General features: G+C 48.8%; 1 protein-coding gene across 3 annotated transcripts in view; it reads right to left on the bottom strand.

Annotated features, from left to right (window-relative positions):
• The window catches only part of LOC130592410 (phospholipid-transporting ATPase IG-like), a 36,751-nt gene that overhangs the window by 13,814 nt on the left and 3,914 nt on the right, over positions 1–19,023 (bottom strand). For 2 of the 3 annotated variants that reach the window (XM_057396676.1, XM_057396678.1), the window contains exons 2-4: positions 5,776–5,895; positions 3,998–4,087; positions 377–457 (exon numbers count right to left, since the gene is read on the bottom strand). In XM_057396676.1, coding sequence (XP_057252659.1) covers positions 377–457; positions 3,998–4,087; positions 5,776–5,895 — 291 coding nt within the window. Of the gene's footprint in view, positions 1–376; positions 458–3,997; positions 4,088–5,775; positions 5,896–11,520; positions 11,620–19,023 lie in introns of those variants that run through there. The other variant, XM_057396677.1, reaches the window with a different exon arrangement.

Below are 19,023 nucleotides of genomic sequence, written 5' to 3'. Positions count from 1 at the left end.
AACTGTCCTTTCCATTTACCACCATGGGAGCAGAGTGTGGGCTACATTTAGAGTGTGGCTCTGCAAAGACTCAGAGAGTGTTTCTAAAGAGAGAAGAAAAATTCAGCTGTAACCTTTACTGACCCTCACAGTTTGCTTACAACAGTGCCTACAGAGATGCTTCATATTGCCAAGAGATACCAATAACCACACTCAACTGGTGCTCTGCAGCCTCTCTTGCAAAGCACCAGCAGACACGCCTCACCTCCTGAGAAGGGTTCACCAAACCTATCAGCCCATTTTGGCAACTTCAGAGTGTATTCAGACACACATTCATGGTTTTCCCCTACCACAAGTCCCAAAGAGCATCTTCCTCTCCCCATGCTGACACTGGTACCTGTTTGATAGCTGTGACAGTGATGACGAAGAAGAGAGGGAGGCCACTGGTCACCGGGCTGGTCGGGGTGTCCACTATCACCTGCAGAGAGAAGAAATGTACTGCTGACAAGTGGGTTGCAGGAAGCAGAAGCAGCAAGAACTCTGGTAACAGGAAGAATGGTGCTTGTCCCACTGGGTGTACGTAACAACCCATCAGAGAAGGAAGGGGCACATGAGAAGGGATCACGCAAGCATCCCCAGGAGTGCTCTCCTCCATCTCTACCACCTCCTCCTGAAGACCATGGGATATCCTTGGGTGGGAAAAACCCCTATCAGAAGTAGCTTAAAACCTACATTTGACCTTGCTCTAGTGGGAAACAAAAGCCTGGATGAATGGGCTAATGAAGATGGGCTACATAAGCACAAGTATTCAAAGTGCGGATGCCAACAAGCCTGCTCCCACCATGGGGTGCTCTGCAGAGGACTGAGGCAAGGAAGGAGGATGGGCAGAGGCAGAAGCAATGAATGAAGGGAGAAACGCCCTAATTTCTCACTGAGCCACAGGAGGGCTGTTTCTCCTCTTTAATAGTGAAGATGGAGCACATCTGAAACCTAAAACACAGCTGGTTATGAGAGGGAGGACAATACCCATTGCCTTGAACTATCAACACTCAGAGGTTAAAAATAACATGCATCAGCCCAAATGACCTATGAAATACACTGCAGAATGGAACCTGAATATTAAGTAAAACAGAAATCCACACTTTGCCTTCAAGCTCTCCAATTTGGAGTTCTAAGCATGATTTAAGCACAGCGACTGCCTCAGGGGTAGATAGCTGGATCCTTCCTGAGCTCAGTGTGGCACTCAAGCAGCAAATCCAGGCTCCTTCATCATTAACTAAACCTTCAGGCTGCAGGTTCTGACTGTATCATGAGCTGGCCTGAAGGGTATGAACACGAGAACAGGCTCATAACTAGGAGGGAATAACGTAAGGGGAGGACAAGCTGCCCTCCTGCTCCCCCTTCATTTGGCCATTTTCCTGCTGTCTCTGCAGAGGATGGGAGCACAAGAGGCAGATGGCGAGAGCTGTGGAGAGGGGGAACCTCAGTGGAGAGGCTTTGTGTGCCCACAAAGGGACTTTGTCTGCCTCCACTTGTTTGCACTTCCCTGGCAGGCTCACAAACAGCAGCATCTGTACATGTATTGTTTTGGGCTGCCTGCAGAAAGCTGTGCTAAGGACAGGGCTGCTCTTATCAGCTGGCAGGAAGCTACATGGATTTTAACCCTGTACTCTGCAAGGCTACCCTGCAGTACTGCAGCCACAGTGAGAAGAGCCAGAAGGTATTGAAGTGGAAGGAATACACCCCAAGAAGCAGCCAGGTAAGGGGTGTATGAGTTAAGTATGAACCAAGATAAGCACAACAAATACTTCCAGGAACACAAAGCCCTGGCTCATTCCAATTGGTGTAAAGGTAGAAACAAGACTTTGGAATAACAACCCCAAGCGAGGATAGATCCATGGACACATTGCACACAGCACATGTAATGGCCAGTCACCAGGGTGGCATCACTGAAATATAGGCAAGTCGGATCTTGGGAATACCAAAGGAACTTTGGCTTTTAGCTGACAAAGACAAAGGCACTGAAGACACAGTTGTATGTATTTTGCTTGAACAAAATGATTTCTGTCCATACAAACACTGTTTTATAGACACAGGAGCACAAACATGAGATGAAGTCCCTGGAATAACTCATTTATGTGTTTGGACACTGCATTCCCAGCACATCCCGTGGCTGAATACTGCTCTTCCCCTTTGTGGCTGGTAGAAAGCCGAGGGACACAGAAGCAACAAGCCAGAACATCAAAGGCAGACTCCTTTGAAGCTATTTTTGAGCTGTTTCAGGACTTCAGCAGCTGCATTTGGATCCACTTAAAAGTGACAAAATCTTGTTATTTAATAGTTTCTTCCTAACTCATTGTTTAGGAGACTGGAAAACACAGTCCAGAAGTCCCTTGTGGTTGATGGAGGTGACATTTTTCATCCCTGGCACCTCCTAAATTAACTTTCTGCCATCAGCTTGGTCTGCCTACAAACACACTTGGACTGTGCTTACTCCAAACCAGCCTCTTCCACCAGGAGCTTACTCTCAGTTTCCTCTGAGTGTTGCAGTAGATGAACCAAAGCACTATTGTTAGTGCTCTATAGGTGTTTTATGTTTAATGCATGTACTTCCTCTCTCTAAAACAAGAGCTGCATTTGGAATCATTGATTGCCATTTTGATAAAGGGTTTCAGCAGCAGGTAGAGCAGATGCACCAAGCAACCCCCAAGCGCTGTGATACTTCTCATGCAGCACATAGGGCAATTCCATTAATTTAAAGATAAGCAGCAACATTTAAGCTATAGATACCATTTATTGAGCTATAACCCTTGGTATTTTAAGTGAATGGAGTGGCCTTGAGTGCTTTTTTAAGGCAAGTGGCATCCCAGAACAACAAGCACCCAGGGGCAGTCGGTTACTCTATACAGCAGCAAGTGTATTAGTGCTGTCAGGTTGGGTTTAGTTCACTTGGGTTTGTTGTTTCTCTAATAGAGCATGAGGGTTGCTTCCCTATTTTAAAGGTGCCCACAGAATAAAACCAAGGAGGGAAAGCCAGGTTCTTCTCACCTGCATAAACCTGTGCTTAAAATGGGCAAGAAGCTGAACTGCAACTGGTTTTGGAAGTCTAAAACAAGAACATCCCATGTTCTTCACGGCCAGAGGGTCGAAGATAAAACATGACACTGCATCCCTAAATGACCAGCTACACAAAAAGGACATCCCGACTCCAGGGCATCACTCGGGTTCAAGGCAGATTACAAATTCAGCCTGACAAAATGGAGCAAGGCCAGTGGAATCAGGAGATGGAGGTGAGCCAGATGATGCCGGGAAGATCAGCCTTTCATGTGATGCTGCCAGGATGAGCCATCCATGGCCGTTATCCCGGGATCCCCCCTCTGCAGCAGCCACCGAAATGACTACAAATCATAACTCTTTACTGCAAGGATAAAGCACTTTAGACACTCATCTCTTAAACACACAGCCTAGAAGACAGTGATACCCCAGATATGAAGCACCAAACCCCAGAGAAGTCCATCTAACAGCAGGCTGCTTAGTAGCCCCACAGTGCCATTTAATTTGCTCGGGTAGTGTTCTAATGCCTGTCTTCAGCCCTAAAGCAGCTTCACCTTCCCAAAGCTCAAGCTATGCATTTGCCTGAGTATAGCCTGTCTCTTCTGCTTGCCTGGAAACTCCCTATAACCAAGATATACAGATATCACATAACTTGGGAAAACACAACAGAAGTAATAAAGGTGACCAAAAAAACTAGACCTTAATTCTGTAGCATCAAATATATTGTCACCAGTTGACTGATCTCAACACTGAAAGAGTTATCATAGCTTTTTGATTGTTGTAGCAGTCAAACATCATCTCAGGCAGTCCCCAACTCCTTAATGCTTGGTGTGCCTCTATTGTAACAGAGCTTCCCACTAAAAAAGAGCCCAAACATCTCTTTCTAAGCACCACGGCCACTTTTGAACCTCCATTCTTGTTCAAGCTGTGCGTGCATGAAAGCCACCCCTGGCAAAGCTCTTACCTGCACGAGGAAGATGATGAGGAAGTAGAAGTTGGCAATTCTTCTAAACTGCTCGAACAGGTTCTTCGGGAGGAAGTTCCAGAGGGTGTACTGCAGGGAGACAAGGGGGGTCACCAACACACCAAGGCACTACAGCTACAAAAGGGGAAGCATCTGCACAGAGCAGGAAAGGGGTTGGTGCTTTAACCCAGCAAGGAGCACCACAGCAACATGTCTGGTGTGCTCCAGGGAAAGGTCCAGGTCCCTGCTTCAAAACCAGGAGCACGAGGGGTACCACTGAGCTCCTGCTTCTACACCCAGGTCCAGCCCTCTCTGTTGGATCCTTAAACATTGGGGGTGTCTCACAGCTTTGTTTCTTTGCTTTAAAGCAGGCAACTATATCTCTTTTGTCAAAATAACCCAAAGCACATGGCTGGAGATGGCGAAGGGAAGATAAAACCAGGATCTGTTCCAGCAGACAGCTTCTAGGTAGATCTGATTTCATGAAGAGGCAACGCACACTGCTGAGATTCCAAAACCCATCTTAGGGCTGCTTTCCATTAAAAGAAAGCCCTGTTGCCCACATAAATGTTTTATTAGATTGTGGCTCATTATCATTTTAAGAAGGCTGCTGAATCATTTGCTTTGGAGAACATGTGGAACTTAAGAACAACGTGGAAGATAATGGGTCTAATACCTGATCTCTCAGTCTGCCTCAAGCAGTAATAAGCAGCTAAGTCTTAAGACCAGTGTCCATTTGATAAGAAAAGACTGGTCAGGTAAGAAAAGTCCATGCCCAGCAAATGTAAATGGAGAAAAAAAAGCGAGGACACCACATTCAAGAATAAACTAGGGAAGAAGCAGAATTAGTGCTAAAGCAAAGCATTGTCAGAGAGGGAACTGAAACAGGAAGGACCCTCTTGTGTGCCAGGGAAGCATCAATGGGAAAGCTACACAAGTTAAACATGTAAAACCTTTCCTCAGCATAAGCTGAGACAGCACAGACATAAATACAAATAAGATCCAAGCTGTATAAAAAAGGAAAGGAGAAGGAAAACCCCCGTTACAGCTCAAGGACATGAAACCGAAGCCTGACTGCATGCCGAGCATCCTGAATCCTAAGCGACATAATCTGTATCCAGCTGTGTTGACAATATGGGATGCCACTTGTTTGATATTTCCCTCAAATTGGCTTCGAAGCTTTTGAAACAGCTTCATGAATGTCATGGAAAGAAAAAGCTAAGCAGAAGGCAGATGGGTGTCATCGCAGCTCTCCACCATAAACAAAAGCTGCATTAATACTGTCTGAATGTTTCCCCTTTCATCCCAAGGGATAAACAGAGCATGGTTATTTTTGTCCTATCTCAGGAGAGAAAAAAAAATAATCCATGGAACAAAAACAGAAATAAGGGAATTGTGTTTTCCTATCCATTTATAAAATAGCATTCCCACTGCCTTCTGCAAATCTGAGCTGCTGGCGCCTCATGCTGCATTACACTTAAACCTGTCCTCTCTTCCCAAAGGGAATGTCAGGAGATATTTAAAAGGAAAACCCAAATCAAACCAACCCAACCCCATAAACCCAATGTGTCCATGTGCTTTGCTCTCATCCAGCCCAGAAGAAAGGAACTTGTACACACCCCCACTGGGATTGATAGGAAGGAAAAGAGACCAATAGAGAGGCTGGAGCTGTGGTGTACAGTATGTACCAGGCTGCTCCACTTGCAAAGAGACCCTGCCACCCATCCTTGAGGAATCCAGAGTCCCTAAGTTACTCTGGACAAGGGGATCAAGCTCACCTTGGAGGAGACAATCCTGTTGTCGCAGAACTTCTGTGCCACGTACGCATCTGTTTCCAAGACCGGCCGGTGCCCGACCACCACGGTGCGTGTACCGACCCGCTTCTCCTCCCCAGCACACTGTGGGGCAACAGGAAAGGGGAAAATCAGCTTTTAGCTCAAAAAAAAAGGTCAAGTATTTGCTTTAACGGCTTCTAGCTGAATGCACCGCAGTGTTCACTGGAAATAAGGTGGCTGGAACCTTAAAAGTTCCCTTCTCTGCTCCTGCAAAAGGATGCAGAGCAGAAGCACACATAAGGTCATAAAGCAAAACCAATACAATACCAAGCCTACAACCTGGGGTCCCCACCACTGCTCAGCCACTGACCCCCGCCAGGAACAGGCCATGCTACATCCCACCAGGACAAGTCCCTGCTCGTGTTCACTGTGCTCCTGCCCTATGCAGGGCAGCTAATCACAGAATGGCCTGGGTTGCAAAGGACCTTAAAGATCTCCCAGTTCCAACCCCCTGCCATGGGCAGGGACACTTTCCATGATGCCATGATTGCAGGCTGTGCCCATCTGCCAGGCGAGTTTTCCTTCTCAAAGGAGAATATACCTTGACCAAGCACTTTAAGTCATGAGGAATATAATTTACCTGCTACACATCTCTTCCTAGATCCAACCTGCAGAGCCCTTGGGTCTCTACACAGGCTTTAAACCTGGACCTCATGGGTACAATGGGAACTGCACCCTCCTTAACGCTTGCTTTCCTGTCAAATCCTCAAGTCCACCCTAAACAGCCCAACACCACTCTGGTGCTCAAAGAACTGGGATCTAGCCTTAAAAAAGGTGCACTTCTGCTATTGTAATATCTCCAATAAAACCAGAACTAACAAAGCTGTTTCACATCCCAAGCTTCCCAAAAGACATGTGGGGTGCCAGCAGTGCCCGCTTGTCTTACTGGGGGTTTATTTTAAAGCAGAAGGAGATGTCACCAGTGAGTGATAACCTGGGCTTGCTGCCCTGCAGCACCACGGGAAGGACGAGGGGAACTGCAGCAGAAAACCTTAGAAGGGAAGCAAAGTGGCTTTACAGGAGCCCATCACCATGGGCTCTGTTTCCATCAGCTTCCAGCACCCTCGAGGCTCCCTGTGGACTGGAAAAGCCTCCTTTGAAAAGCAACAAAACTGCAATAGGTTAAAAACCAGCTTTTCATTCTGTCCAGGTTCCACCTCGCATACAACAAATGTCCCTGCCACAGATGCTCACAGCCAAGGGAGGAGAGCTGGCACCAGGAAGTCTATTGCAAGGTCAAACTTAAACTTACAAAGTGTGACCTTAGAACACTTACAAAGCGTGATCTTAGGCCAAACTAAGGGGGTTTTAGAGTTGTGGATTTTAGAACATGAGAGGATTTGTCACTGTTCACGGTTCAAGGGCATAAACAGGTGACACGGCTGCTAAAGCACGGGCAGACACTGTTCGTTCTCCACTTAATCATTAATCTTCAACCCTAGAGCTTGTTTGCTTTGAAACCCCACCAGGGCAGCTGCCACAAATGCCAAATCCCTGCCCTGTGTCAGCTGCCTATCATGGGCTCAGCCCTGGCTCTGGCTCAGCATCCTGGTTATCCAAAGGGCCCATTGCAGGGAGCTTGTCAAGTGAAACCCAGCTAGAGAAAAGGCACTCTCAAAAGCCATGCTGAGCAGCAAGGCCTGGGAGCGATGCTTGGGAAAGGGTAAAACACCAAAAGGAAAAGCCTAAACAAATTAAAAGGTAAAAACCTAAGCCCTGTCCATGTACCTGGAGCAGTGGCAATTGAATGGATCTGGCTGCTCCAGGAGCAGGATCTGCCCAAAGGAAGCAGTAGCTCTTCCTTTCCCTGGCTCCCCACCAATGTCTGCAGCACCTTTAATCACAGCAGTGCTTTTACACACTACAGCATCCTCAAGCCTCCAGGGGATGATGCTAGGAGCAGAAGAACAAAGCTTCTTGCAGCCCTACACCATGTCCCTACATCTCCTGGATGTAGAGCCTGCAGCAGACACCAGCACCCAGGCAGCTCCCATCTCCACTGGGCACATCTGGCTGGCCCCAAACATGGACCAGGCACATCTGGATCCCAGTTAGGGAACACCACCCGCCCAGCCTCGTCACCACTACCCACAGCAGCAAACAGCACATCTGAATGAGAAACTAGACCCCAAAAAGGTTCCCTGATGCATCTGCTGCATTACGGATGTCGCAGCTATTGGTCTTGCCAACATGCACCCCGGGAGTGAAAGCCAGAGCCATTCATCCGTGCCACAGCAGCGCCGGGGAGCAGGGACAGACTGTCCCCAAGCATGAAGTCCCTGTCACATCCCCAGGCAGGAGCTGGAGCCAGGCTCGTGCCTGGCAAGCATCCCTCCGGCTTGGGGAGGAAATGAGAGCTTCCCTGCCATGCTGCTGGCGGGGTGATGGGAAGGGTGAGGGTTTGCCCAACACAGGCATTGACATGGGAACAACAGAGCTGTGGTTAAAACAGTCCTGGAAATACATACACAGGGATTCACTGGGCAGGAGTATCCATAAATAGCCATGGAAAACCTGGAGATGTGAAGTCCCAGGGCTTTCACCCCTCAACTCCCCTTCAGTTCTGGACTCCAACAGCTCCATGTCCATAGGAGGCCATGGAGATGCTGCGAGGGCTGGAGCAGCTCTGCTCTGGAGCCAGGCTGAGAGAGCTGGGCTGGGGCAGCCTGAAGAAGAGAAGGCTCCTGAAGGGGAGACCTGAGAGCAGCTCCAGTGCCTGAAGGGGCTGCAGGAAACCTGGAGAGGGGCTTGGGACAAGGGATGGAGGGACAGGCCAAGGGGAATGGCTTTAACCTGCCCGAGGGGAGACTGAGATGAGCTCTTAGGCAGAAGCTCTTCCCTGTGAGGGTGCTGAGGCGCTGGCACAGGGTGCCCAGAGAAGCTGTGGCTGCCCCATCCCTGGCAGTGTTCAAGGGCAGGTTGGACACAGGGGCTTGGAGCAAGCTGCTCTAGTGGAAGGGGTCCCTGCCCGTGGCAGGGGTTGGAGCTGGAGGAGCTTCGAGGTCCCTTCCCACCCAAACCAGTCTGGGATTCTATGAAGCACATCCCACAGAGATCCATGGTGCACTGGAGCCCTCTGCACTGGTGGTACAGGGACAAGTCCTCACTCTCTGGTCTACCCAGACTCCCATCACCTCTCCTGGCATTTCACTCCCCACTCCCTCCACCATCCCACAGCCCCGCACAAGGTGCTGGCTCAGCTCAGCAATTACAAGCTCTTACTTTGACAAGCCCACCTCCAACAGCTCGCTAATAGACTGCTAAGTCTTAATAACAGCTCTCAGCGGAGACCTAAGAGGAGATTTAGGGAGTAACTGCGAGGCTTTGGGGAAAACCATAACCCATGCAGATCAGCAGGGAGAGGATTTAGAGACTTTTCCCAGCTGCTTTTCATCAAAAAAAAATTAATTCTGATAGAAAAAAAAAGGAAGAAAATATTTCTTGGATCCAATTCAAACAGCAGCCTCGTTGCCTGCGGGGCTTTATAAAGCCCATGGTCCACAGCACAAGGGTCAGCTCGTGCAAGCAAAAGCCAGTTTCTTCTGCTGTTTAGAGCCAAGCCTGTCAAAAGGATTACTGGAGGGAAACAGGACTGTGCTCCCCCCATACACCTGCATCACCTCCCTGTGCCTCAGGCATGGTGTACACAGGAGCGCTGGGAGACTGGAGTGATCCATAGGGATGAGTGGGGTCAGACTGCTCACATGAGGGTCTGGGGGTGCTGTTGGGAGCCCCAGTAACCCAGATGAGTTCCCAACAGCACCTGAGAGACACCACACACCCCAGGAATCAAAAGGATGGAGAGGAGGAGGTTGCTCTTGAGAAGAACCACTGGCCTGCCTGCATCACCTGAAGAACAGCCCTAGGGATGCAGGTCTCTCCTGCAGAGATTCAAGGTTCAGTTCAGGGCTCCTGTTCCACTCCCTCAGCATCTCAGCCAGTCCATCACTGAGTTAATCAGTCAAGAGGGCATCCAAACCAGATGTCCCCTGAAGGAGCTCAGCTGGAAGACAACACCTACAGAGTGAAACACAAATCACAGGAGGTAAAGATGAGGGTAGTGATGCTGTCCTGCCAGGAGCATCCTCTCGAGCTGGCAGCTCACCATCAATCCTCACTGCACACCTCAAGCAGGACCAGGTGCCCAGGCTGCAGTAATCAATAACAGCATCATCGCCACTGACACAGGCACACACAGCAGGGCAGAGTGCCGCTGTACTACATCCCTCCTCGCACCATGGATAAATCCAGATACAGAACATATTCCTGTTAAGTATCTCCATGTAACCCAACTTCCCTGTGCTTTCAACTTGGTATAAAGCTCACTTACTGCCCAAAGCAGCAGTTCTGAAAAGAGGACATGTGGGATAATGCTCTTGTATCTTGTCCGCATTTAAAAAGCCCATCAACACACATCAATAGGCCAACTGAGGCTTGGCATTTTGCTATAAGCTATTCTTGAGGAGTCAGGAACAGGTACGATTTAAAGGGCACCAGATCAGGGCTATAAAAGCCAATGGATGCAACTAATGACCCAGCATCATTTATGACTTGAAGTCGTTGGAGCATCACACAGAGATGGCAGAATTACGTTCACAGCCCACACCACTCCCCAGATTCTTTGCCTGAGCTTAGACAAGCCTCCCTTCATGCCCCTTTCCCACATGGATGTCCTGCCCCAGCACAGCAGCTCCTGCCTGGAAAAGCTCCTCTTTCCCTGTATTCCTGGGAATCCATCACAGCAGCAGGCACAGGACCTGGCACTCAGGAAAAACTGCAGAACTGGGTAAAAATTAGCAAACCTGGGTAAAAATTAATGGAGTGAGACCGAGTTCAACAGGAGAGGTGAACTCGTGCTCTGCAGCCACCGCTGACAAGAAGCCACTTGAAGTGAGCTATTTCTAGGGCAGCTACAAAACACAGGGTTTAATTATATCCTCCATATGGAAAACAAATGTCTGTGCTACCTGCTGGCCCTGTTTCCAGAGATACAGTGGCAGAAAAAGACATATCCCCATCGTTCCCTTCACTGCAGTCTCAGAAAGCACCTAATGAGAACGAACTGAGCAAAAGGAACTCCTTTCCTGTTTGCTGGCGATATCTTCAAGCAGCAAAGTAAACACTAAATAACACAGAGGGAAAATAAGGCCTAATATAAACCACAGGCATTTTAAAGGAGTCATCTGCTAAAACAAGAGGTAATTATACAGTACGAGCGCAAAGCTCAGCCCTTTCAATGAAATCACAGCTTATATTAAATAGATGCAAGGGGAAAGATTCAATCACATTACACAGTTTAGAACTCGTGAATGGTTTAAAGCCAAATCACTCCCGTATTGCTCCATTTATCACAGAAGTAGATGAGAAGACGACCTGGTTTACCAAAAAAGCCTGCAGAAATAACACCACCTCCAAACACAGCCTGTTCCAGCTCCCGGCTCCTTTAGTGCAGAGCCACCACGGAAAACACATCCACAAGGCTAAAAAGCCTCCATACATTTAGCATCGCACCCCCAAACTGCCCTGGAAAAGCCTCTCCCAGCACAGCGACCTCATTGCCCACCCAGTATCTATTGAATTGAATTAGATTCCTGCCAATGTTTCTTTCCCTCTTTGTCCTTAGTCATTTCAGTACAAGCGATGCTCTGAGTAAAGCCTTAATAATTCAACATCTCAGTCTATGCTTACCCACAGCGACCACATTTTTAGGGAGATGTCCTGATGTAGAGAGAGAATTCCATCGATCGGGATCAACCCCAGTGCCCTCCCCTATGGGAAAGGGTCAATAACACGCACAGCCCTCTGGGACAGAAAAACAGTGCACTTCAAATACAAAGAGTCCCCAGGTCTAAGAGAAAGGGCTGAAAGTGAACACAGCTCCAAGCTCATCTCCACTGGAGAGGACTTCAGCTGCTCATCCCTAAGCAGAAGAAACCCATGTGATCCCCAGACAAAGCAGAACAACATGCAAGAGCAAAGGGGAGACAATAGAAAACAACAGAACCATAGAACTGGTTGGGTTGGAAGGGACCTTAAAGGTTTTGGCTCCAGCCACAAAAGCCAAAGGTCCCAGTTCAATGTCAGAGGCTCTGCCCGTGCTGCTCTGCAAGGCAGGGGAGTGCAGGAGCAGCCTGGCTGCTCGGCTTCTCTGCACCTTAAAGATGACCTCAAAGCTCCTCCAGCTCCAACCCCTGCCACGGGCAGGGACCCCTTCCACTGGAGCAGCTTGCTCCAAGCCCCTGTGTCCAACCTGCCCTTGAACACTGCCAGGGATGGGGCAGCCACAGCTTCTCTGGCATTAATTAAAGAAATCACCAAGGACCAACACTTTGTCCTTTAAACCATGGTCAACACACGATGGGGCTCAACACCCAGACTTCGTCCGTGGTGCTCATGGAGATGACCTTGTGGTGGATGATACGTAGCACAGCATTATCAACCCACACTGCCACATCCTTAATACCAGTTGAAGTGCATCCATTGATGCAAGTAGCCCTGGCCAGAGCCTGTCCCCTTGTCTGCCCTGTCCCTTGGACATGCTGTTTCACTATACGGGCATGCAGGAAGGTCACCTTCATCAAGGACGATGGGCTGGAGAACAGCAGAGCCCAACCAGGCTGAGTTTCCTGGAAAAGCTAACTTGGACAAATAAAGGCACTGATAAAAGCAGAGACAGACAGGGCAGGGCGGAGGGAACAGGGGAAAGGGCTCCTTGAAAGATTTAGGAAGGGTGGAGAGAGGAAATACAAGTTTCTTTCCCTAGATAACACATTTACAGCATGGTCCAGCCCTCTCCTTATGGATCACAGCTTCCGTTTGCTGTCAGATTCACATACGATGCAGAAAGCCATACACCAAAGCCAGCAGCCATCTGCTGGGACAGCATCATTTTAGTGCTGCTGGCTTATGGGAAATCTCTTGCTCCTGCTTCAAAGCATTCAACCTCTGGAAGTTTTCAGGATCTCAACTCTTTCTTCCCCTTTGCTCATCTTGGAATACAGGCAGAGTGGTTTTGTTCTTGGCAGTCCAAAGGAAAAGTCCGAGCAGCACGCTGCCAGCATTGAGAATTCAGGCTCATAGGAACACTTCAAACTCGAGAACTGAAAAAGGACACTGAACAAGAGCCAAATGTTTTGCAGAGGTCACAAAGCAAATACAACGAGGTCTTCCCATCTCCGAACCTCCTGCTCAAGCTGTGCGCATATGTCTGCTCATCGGCAGCTATTTTAGCAGGGCACAAGCTCTGCAGAGCAGTGATTTGCCCTGGCAAAAGCTAAAATAAGAGCAAACTGGAAAAAAAACCTCTAAGTTTGCAGTTGTCCAGCTTGCATCAGCCAACAGAGCTGTAATTTGATGGTTTTCCCATTGCCTTCTGGTCCTCCAAAGCCTGAGCTCTTCAGCTCCAGAGACAAAAATGTACCCTAAATACCATGTTGTGCATCCCAGCCCAGCCAGGCTTTACTCTGACCTCTGCCTCCTACAAGTATTTTGCCCCTTAAGTTTTCCCATCATTTCAGAGCCAGGCTAACGAATGACCAGTGAGGAACCCATTTCCCAAAGCAGTTTCCTCCCTTTCCTTATGGAAGCAAGGATGCTCACCAACAGGGGCCGACGATGCTGCAGATGCTATCACTGCAGCAGCCCAGAAGCTGGTACCCAGAGGGCTGCCCAACCTGCATCCCCCAGGTAAAGCTTTCTGCAGGGAGGATGTCCTACTTCCCATGTACCCAGAGGGATGGGAGGGCAGGTCCAGGCATCATGAGATGACCGAGCCCCACACCAGCATCATGGGGTGATCATCACCAGTACTACAACGGGTACCCAAAGGTCCCAGCCCCTCCATTCAGATAAAGTTTTTCAACTCAAAAAAAAACCAAAAAGCTGCATTTTTCTAACCCACCCTGTGATCTACTGAAGAGAAATGTCTTTACAGAAGTAGCAGGAGATAAAAAGCTAAGAGAAGGAGAAATCACCTACTTCACCCATTGTTCCACATCCAAAATCAGCCCTAGATCTCCCTGGGAGCATTTTATGTCCAGATACTGCAGTAACCAGCAGTTTCACCCCTGGGGCTGCAGGCACAGTTACACGAGGATACTGAATCAGTGCAATCCACCCAGTCAGGACAGAAATCCTCAACATGTGGCCTCGAACTGTTTATCTTCAGGAAATCCTTTTGGCTTGTGTTCCTGCCAGGCTGGGTGAAGCGGCTGCAGAGCAGCCCCAGTGAAGCACAACCTGCCTGAGGCTGACCAAGCATCCGCACTGAGCAACACCAGCACTGCATTTTGCAGTGGGAAGAAAATCCACTTATCCACAGGGACATGGAGGCAAGGTCTGGGACAGCCCCAGGATGCTGGGCTTGGTGCTCAAAGGGTTTCAGTGTGGTCCATCAGCTGCAGAACAGGGCAGCATCCTGGGAGATGACTCACAGCCATCCCCATCCACTGCTTTCCCTAAACACTGGGATCATGGCGTTCCTACCCTCACAGTTACAAGACAAGCTCAAACCCAATGTTTCCTCTCTTTGCACATCTGATCCTCCCACCCTGCACTTACTGGAATGGTACTTGTCAAGTGGAAAGTCCCACTTCCATCCATTCAACTGCCCAGGAGGAAACCACCCGCAGAAACAATGTCTTAGTGATATGGTTTAGTGGTGGACTTGGCAGAGCTGGGGTAAAGGTTGGGCTTGATGATCCTAAAGGTCTTTTACAACCTGGTTGATTCTATGTGCTCGAGAGTATTGATTTGGCTGATGCAAGGATGATGCCCTCTGGGTATCACAGCTAATTCTAGTGCACTCCCTCAGCAAACATGTGTAAGAAAAGGTGAGCTGGAAGTAAAGGGCTAAATAAATAGGAATAACACATCCACAACTCTGAGTGAACAAGACTGACATGCAAAACACCACTGAAACATTAGAAATCAATCACTATTGCATTCTAAGCTTGGCTTTGCAGCCCATATAACAGCAAGCCTGCTTTGAGCAGGTACCCCCAGTGCAGCCTCAATGCAGTGCTCAGGGCACTACAGGTAGCTTGGCTTTGTGTGAACACTGGGAAGGAATTCCCCAGAAATCACCCCAAAAGGTGGCAGGGCTGCTCACAAAGTGCATTTTGTGTTCTCCCTGCATTTAATTTCCCAGCAGTGAGATTTTATAATGATTTCTTCCCTTTTAAGCCATCACTGCAGCCTGTTGGTGCTTGGGTTTTATTACTGCTGAAAAGATCTTGGATTGCAATACCAAAGAAAGGGAAAAAGCAGCTTCAAATAGCATAGTCTGGCCTGTTGCACATCTTACTCAGCTCTTCTAGAGCCTTAACAAGACAAATAGCATCCCTCTGGCTTGCAAATCAGTGCCTCTGCCACAATACTGCAAACAAATTACATCTACCAAGTGAGTGTTGCCTCTGCTTCCTGCTTTAATAGCTTTATATCACCTTATGAAGGTATACAGCGTGCTTTAAGATAGGCCAGACATAAAGACAGCTTGCTGCCCCTTTGAAAATACACAGCTAGGAATTACCAAGCCTAAGGGCCCTTTCACCTATAGATGCTGCACAATTCAGCTGAAATCACAAGGGAAAAGCACACAGCAAAGCATTACTCATCCAAGGCCACAAAGGAGCTTGACAGGAAACCTGTTTGAGCTGTGAGAAACACCAAGGAGCCTGATCTGCTCTCAAACTACCTGGCTATGAGGGCCTGGCGGGTGCTCATCCCTCCTTTCTGCTGCAGGAGGAGAGGAAAGAGCCCTTGACAAACAGCCGGATCTGAACTAAGTGCATTAGGCTTTCAGTAAGGAGAGCAGGACAAACATCTCTGAACCACAGCCGCTATCCATTACCACTGGATGTCAAGAGCAGGCATGCCTTTAGATTAAACTGGCTTCAGCTGGAATTCCACCTCAAAATGAATGACTAAAGCCACGGGATTCTACAAATTATCCCAAGAAAGAGCCCATATACAAAAATACGTATTTAATGCACCTATATATTGCACATATACATAATTAATGCATACACATTGTATACATGTATATTTAATGCATATATATATTGAAGTCACTGCAGCCTGTGGGCAGAACAGGCTTTTCCTGATGCAGCAGCCAGACAGGAGCTGGGAAAAGGCAGGAGACCTTTTAAAGCAGGGAAGTTTCACTGTTTCCCCAGGCTACAAGTTAGTAAACCAAGCTTAAAACAGCATGCCCATCCCCTGCAGTACCAACATCACCCTCCTACCCTGTAAGGGTGATGGCAATCCGTGTTAACAGCTCCATGCACAAGTCTTGGAGTGAAGTTTATTGCAAAAAGCCAAATGCTAAGTGCCCAAATCAAATGGTAACCAAGTAGTGAACAAGCCACTGGTGGGATACTCGATAATTCAAAGCAACTCAGCAAGCTGCAGTGTGATGGTTACACTGAAAGCAGCAGGGACTGCCTTGTAGTTGTAGGGCCAGCCTGCAAAAAGGGCGCAGGAGACCCAGGAGAGCAAAACTATGGAAGAGAAAAGAAATGGCTTATAGTCATCAGCAACATGAGCAGCAGTGTCCCTGTTCCCTATTTCCAGGGAGCAGGACACACTTTCTAACCAGCACGGTGTCCCCAAGAGGAGGACACAGTCTGAGCACAGCATCTCCACGGACGCATCCTTCATGCAGCATCACTGCTAACAACCACCCAGCAGCATAAGGCTTCTCAACACAGTGGTTCATCACCAACGGGCAGCAAAGAACCACAGCCCAGCACCCTCAGCTGCTGGGATCAGCCTCTGCATGGCCCCACAGGTAGAGAAAGCTGCAAAGCTCCGGGTTAACAAGGGGAAACACCAAATAACCCCTGCGAGGGATGGGGCAGCCACAGCTTCTCTGGGCACCCTGTGCCAGCGCCTCAGCACCCTCACAGGGAAGAGCTTCTGCCTAAGAGCTCATCTCAGTCTCCCCTCGGGCAGGTTAAAGCCATTCCCCTTGGCCTGTCCCTCCAGGCCCTTGTCCAAAGCCCCTCTCCAGCTTTCCTGCAGCCCCTTTAGGCACTGGAGCTGCTGTAAGGTCTCCCTTTAAGAGCCTTCTCTTCCCCAGGCTGAAGAGATGGCCATGGGATGGACAATGAGAAGCAGATTTAAATCTGAACCCATAGATAAGTGTTTTCTAAGTTCACTATGGGATAAGATGTCTGGGCATAGGGCAAAAGCAGCCGCCTGCTCCTTCCACAGCCTAACCCACTTCCCTGGGCAGGGCTCAGTGGGGCTCAGAGGACACTTTAGGGGAGAAGGGCACCAAAGCCACCATCCAAGCTGGGAAACTCACCCAGGAAAACCTCCACAGCACCCTCCAGGCCCAGCACCCACCTCCTACACACAGCTACATACATACAGGAAACTCCCTTAGAAACCCCCAAGCAAATGCTGCCAAGGCAGGGCAAAGGGGTTAACAGTGCACTCAGCCACCCCATGCCCATGTTCCTTGTCCACCCCACAAGGACAGTGGGTTAATGCCCCCCCAAGGGGATACACAGTCCCACACCACGAGGAACTAGCAGCCAGATGATGCTTTCCTGTTGCATATCTCTGCAGATAAGAGATGCAAGAAGCGTGGGTACCACGGGAGGAGGATGCTCACATGGACCCATCCTGCATCGCTACAAGCTTGGCCACTGGCAGGACAACAACTAACTTTGGTGTGACGATTCCTCCTGGCTTACAGAAGCCACCAACAGTCTCCAGCAGCTTGGCTGCTAACTGGTATTAACACAGAAACCTCTCTCTTACAGAGGAGATCAACGGTCACAGCCAGAAAGCGGCAGTTTTACTCGGAAAGGAAGTGCACAACCCAAAGGCAACAGGATGAAATCAGAGGCAAAGCTGAAAAGCTTGCTATTAATAGCCAGCCTGTTTGCTTTTACAGTTTTGGTTGTTAAAAGCAGATTGCCATGCCTTCAGCTGCAGCTCCGGACCTTCCCCACACAGCCCACACTATCATTATTACTCTTCTATGCAACTGGAGGCACAAATGATGCTGAGTGATGAATAAAACACAGCCTCGAGACACGTGTTCCTCCCCACTGGGAAGTTTCTGCACAGCACAGGTTTAACTGGCAGCCCCATTTCCCATTAATGTTTGACCAGTGCTCTCCAATCCCCCCCTTACAGCGATTCCCAACCTCTCCAAACTTTAACTACACACATGAATCTTTCATGCAGCTGCTTGTCCAGTGAAGGGAAAGGAGGTTTTTGTTTGAGTTTTATGTATTTATAGGCAAATGGTTGAGCTATTTCTGGGAGTAAGGCTATGGTTAGGACACTGCTGTGAAAGGTTAAAGAGATGGGTACAGGGACCTGAGAAACTCCCATAGGATGGTTAGGGTTGGAAAGAACCTTAAGATCATCGAGTTCCAACCCCTGTGTCCCTATTTTCCAGGGTAAGGGCATCCATACAGGACTGCAGCAGTGGGAAAGAGCCTTTTGCAGCTCCAGGCTCCCCATTTGAGCCTCTTGATGTCTCTGTGGTCACACGCGAGCTGCTAAAGGGGAACTGGTCCTTATCAGGTTAAACAAACACCATAAATTCCAGCCAAGAAACAAAGTCACTCAATTGAAATCCACACTGTTTGGAAGCAGAACAGAGATCCCCCAACCCCAACCCTCGCTGCTGTAGGGTTTGGTCACATCAATGGAAGCAAAATCTGGTGCCAGCTGGAGCCAGGTACAAGGTATTTGACATAGAGACTCACTCTCAAGGTGTTAACATAGCTGGAGTGGGGGGGGAAAGGGTTCCAACTCCCACCTATGCTCTTCTTTCCTATTAGACTGGGAACTGCAGTCACACACTGGCATGTTTGGTTCACACTCTCTATAAAAAGGCAAGCGTGAAAGAAAATCACAGATGTGCTCCGGGTCCTAAAATAGACTTTATTACACATTTGCTGCAAAACCCAGAGACGGGAGCGTAAACCAAAACCAGCATCCTCCACCCCACGCTCAGACATCTCCCACTGCCCCTCCTCACCCACTCCCCAAAGCCAATGGGGACTCTATTCCCCTTCTATAAAGGGACTTTGGGCCATTTCTCATTGCCTGCTGGTTGAATGGGTCTCAATGGGGGTGTTTTTCCTGCAGAGCACTAGGTAGGACATGCCCCGTAGTCCTCCACTGCATGCCCCACTTCTTCCCAGGCTTGAATCACCTCCCCAG

Source organism: Pezoporus wallicus, unplaced genomic scaffold (genome assembly GCF_028554395.1).
Source record: "Pezoporus wallicus isolate ANWC-B61680 ecotype Strahan unplaced genomic scaffold, APGP_CSIRO_Pwel_v1 contig_13208, whole genome shotgun sequence".
NCBI lineage: Eukaryota > Metazoa > Chordata > Aves > Psittaciformes > Psittacidae > Pezoporus > Pezoporus wallicus.
The sequence above is the reverse complement of the archived record's forward strand: the minus strand, read 5'-3'. Positions and strand labels throughout refer to the sequence as shown.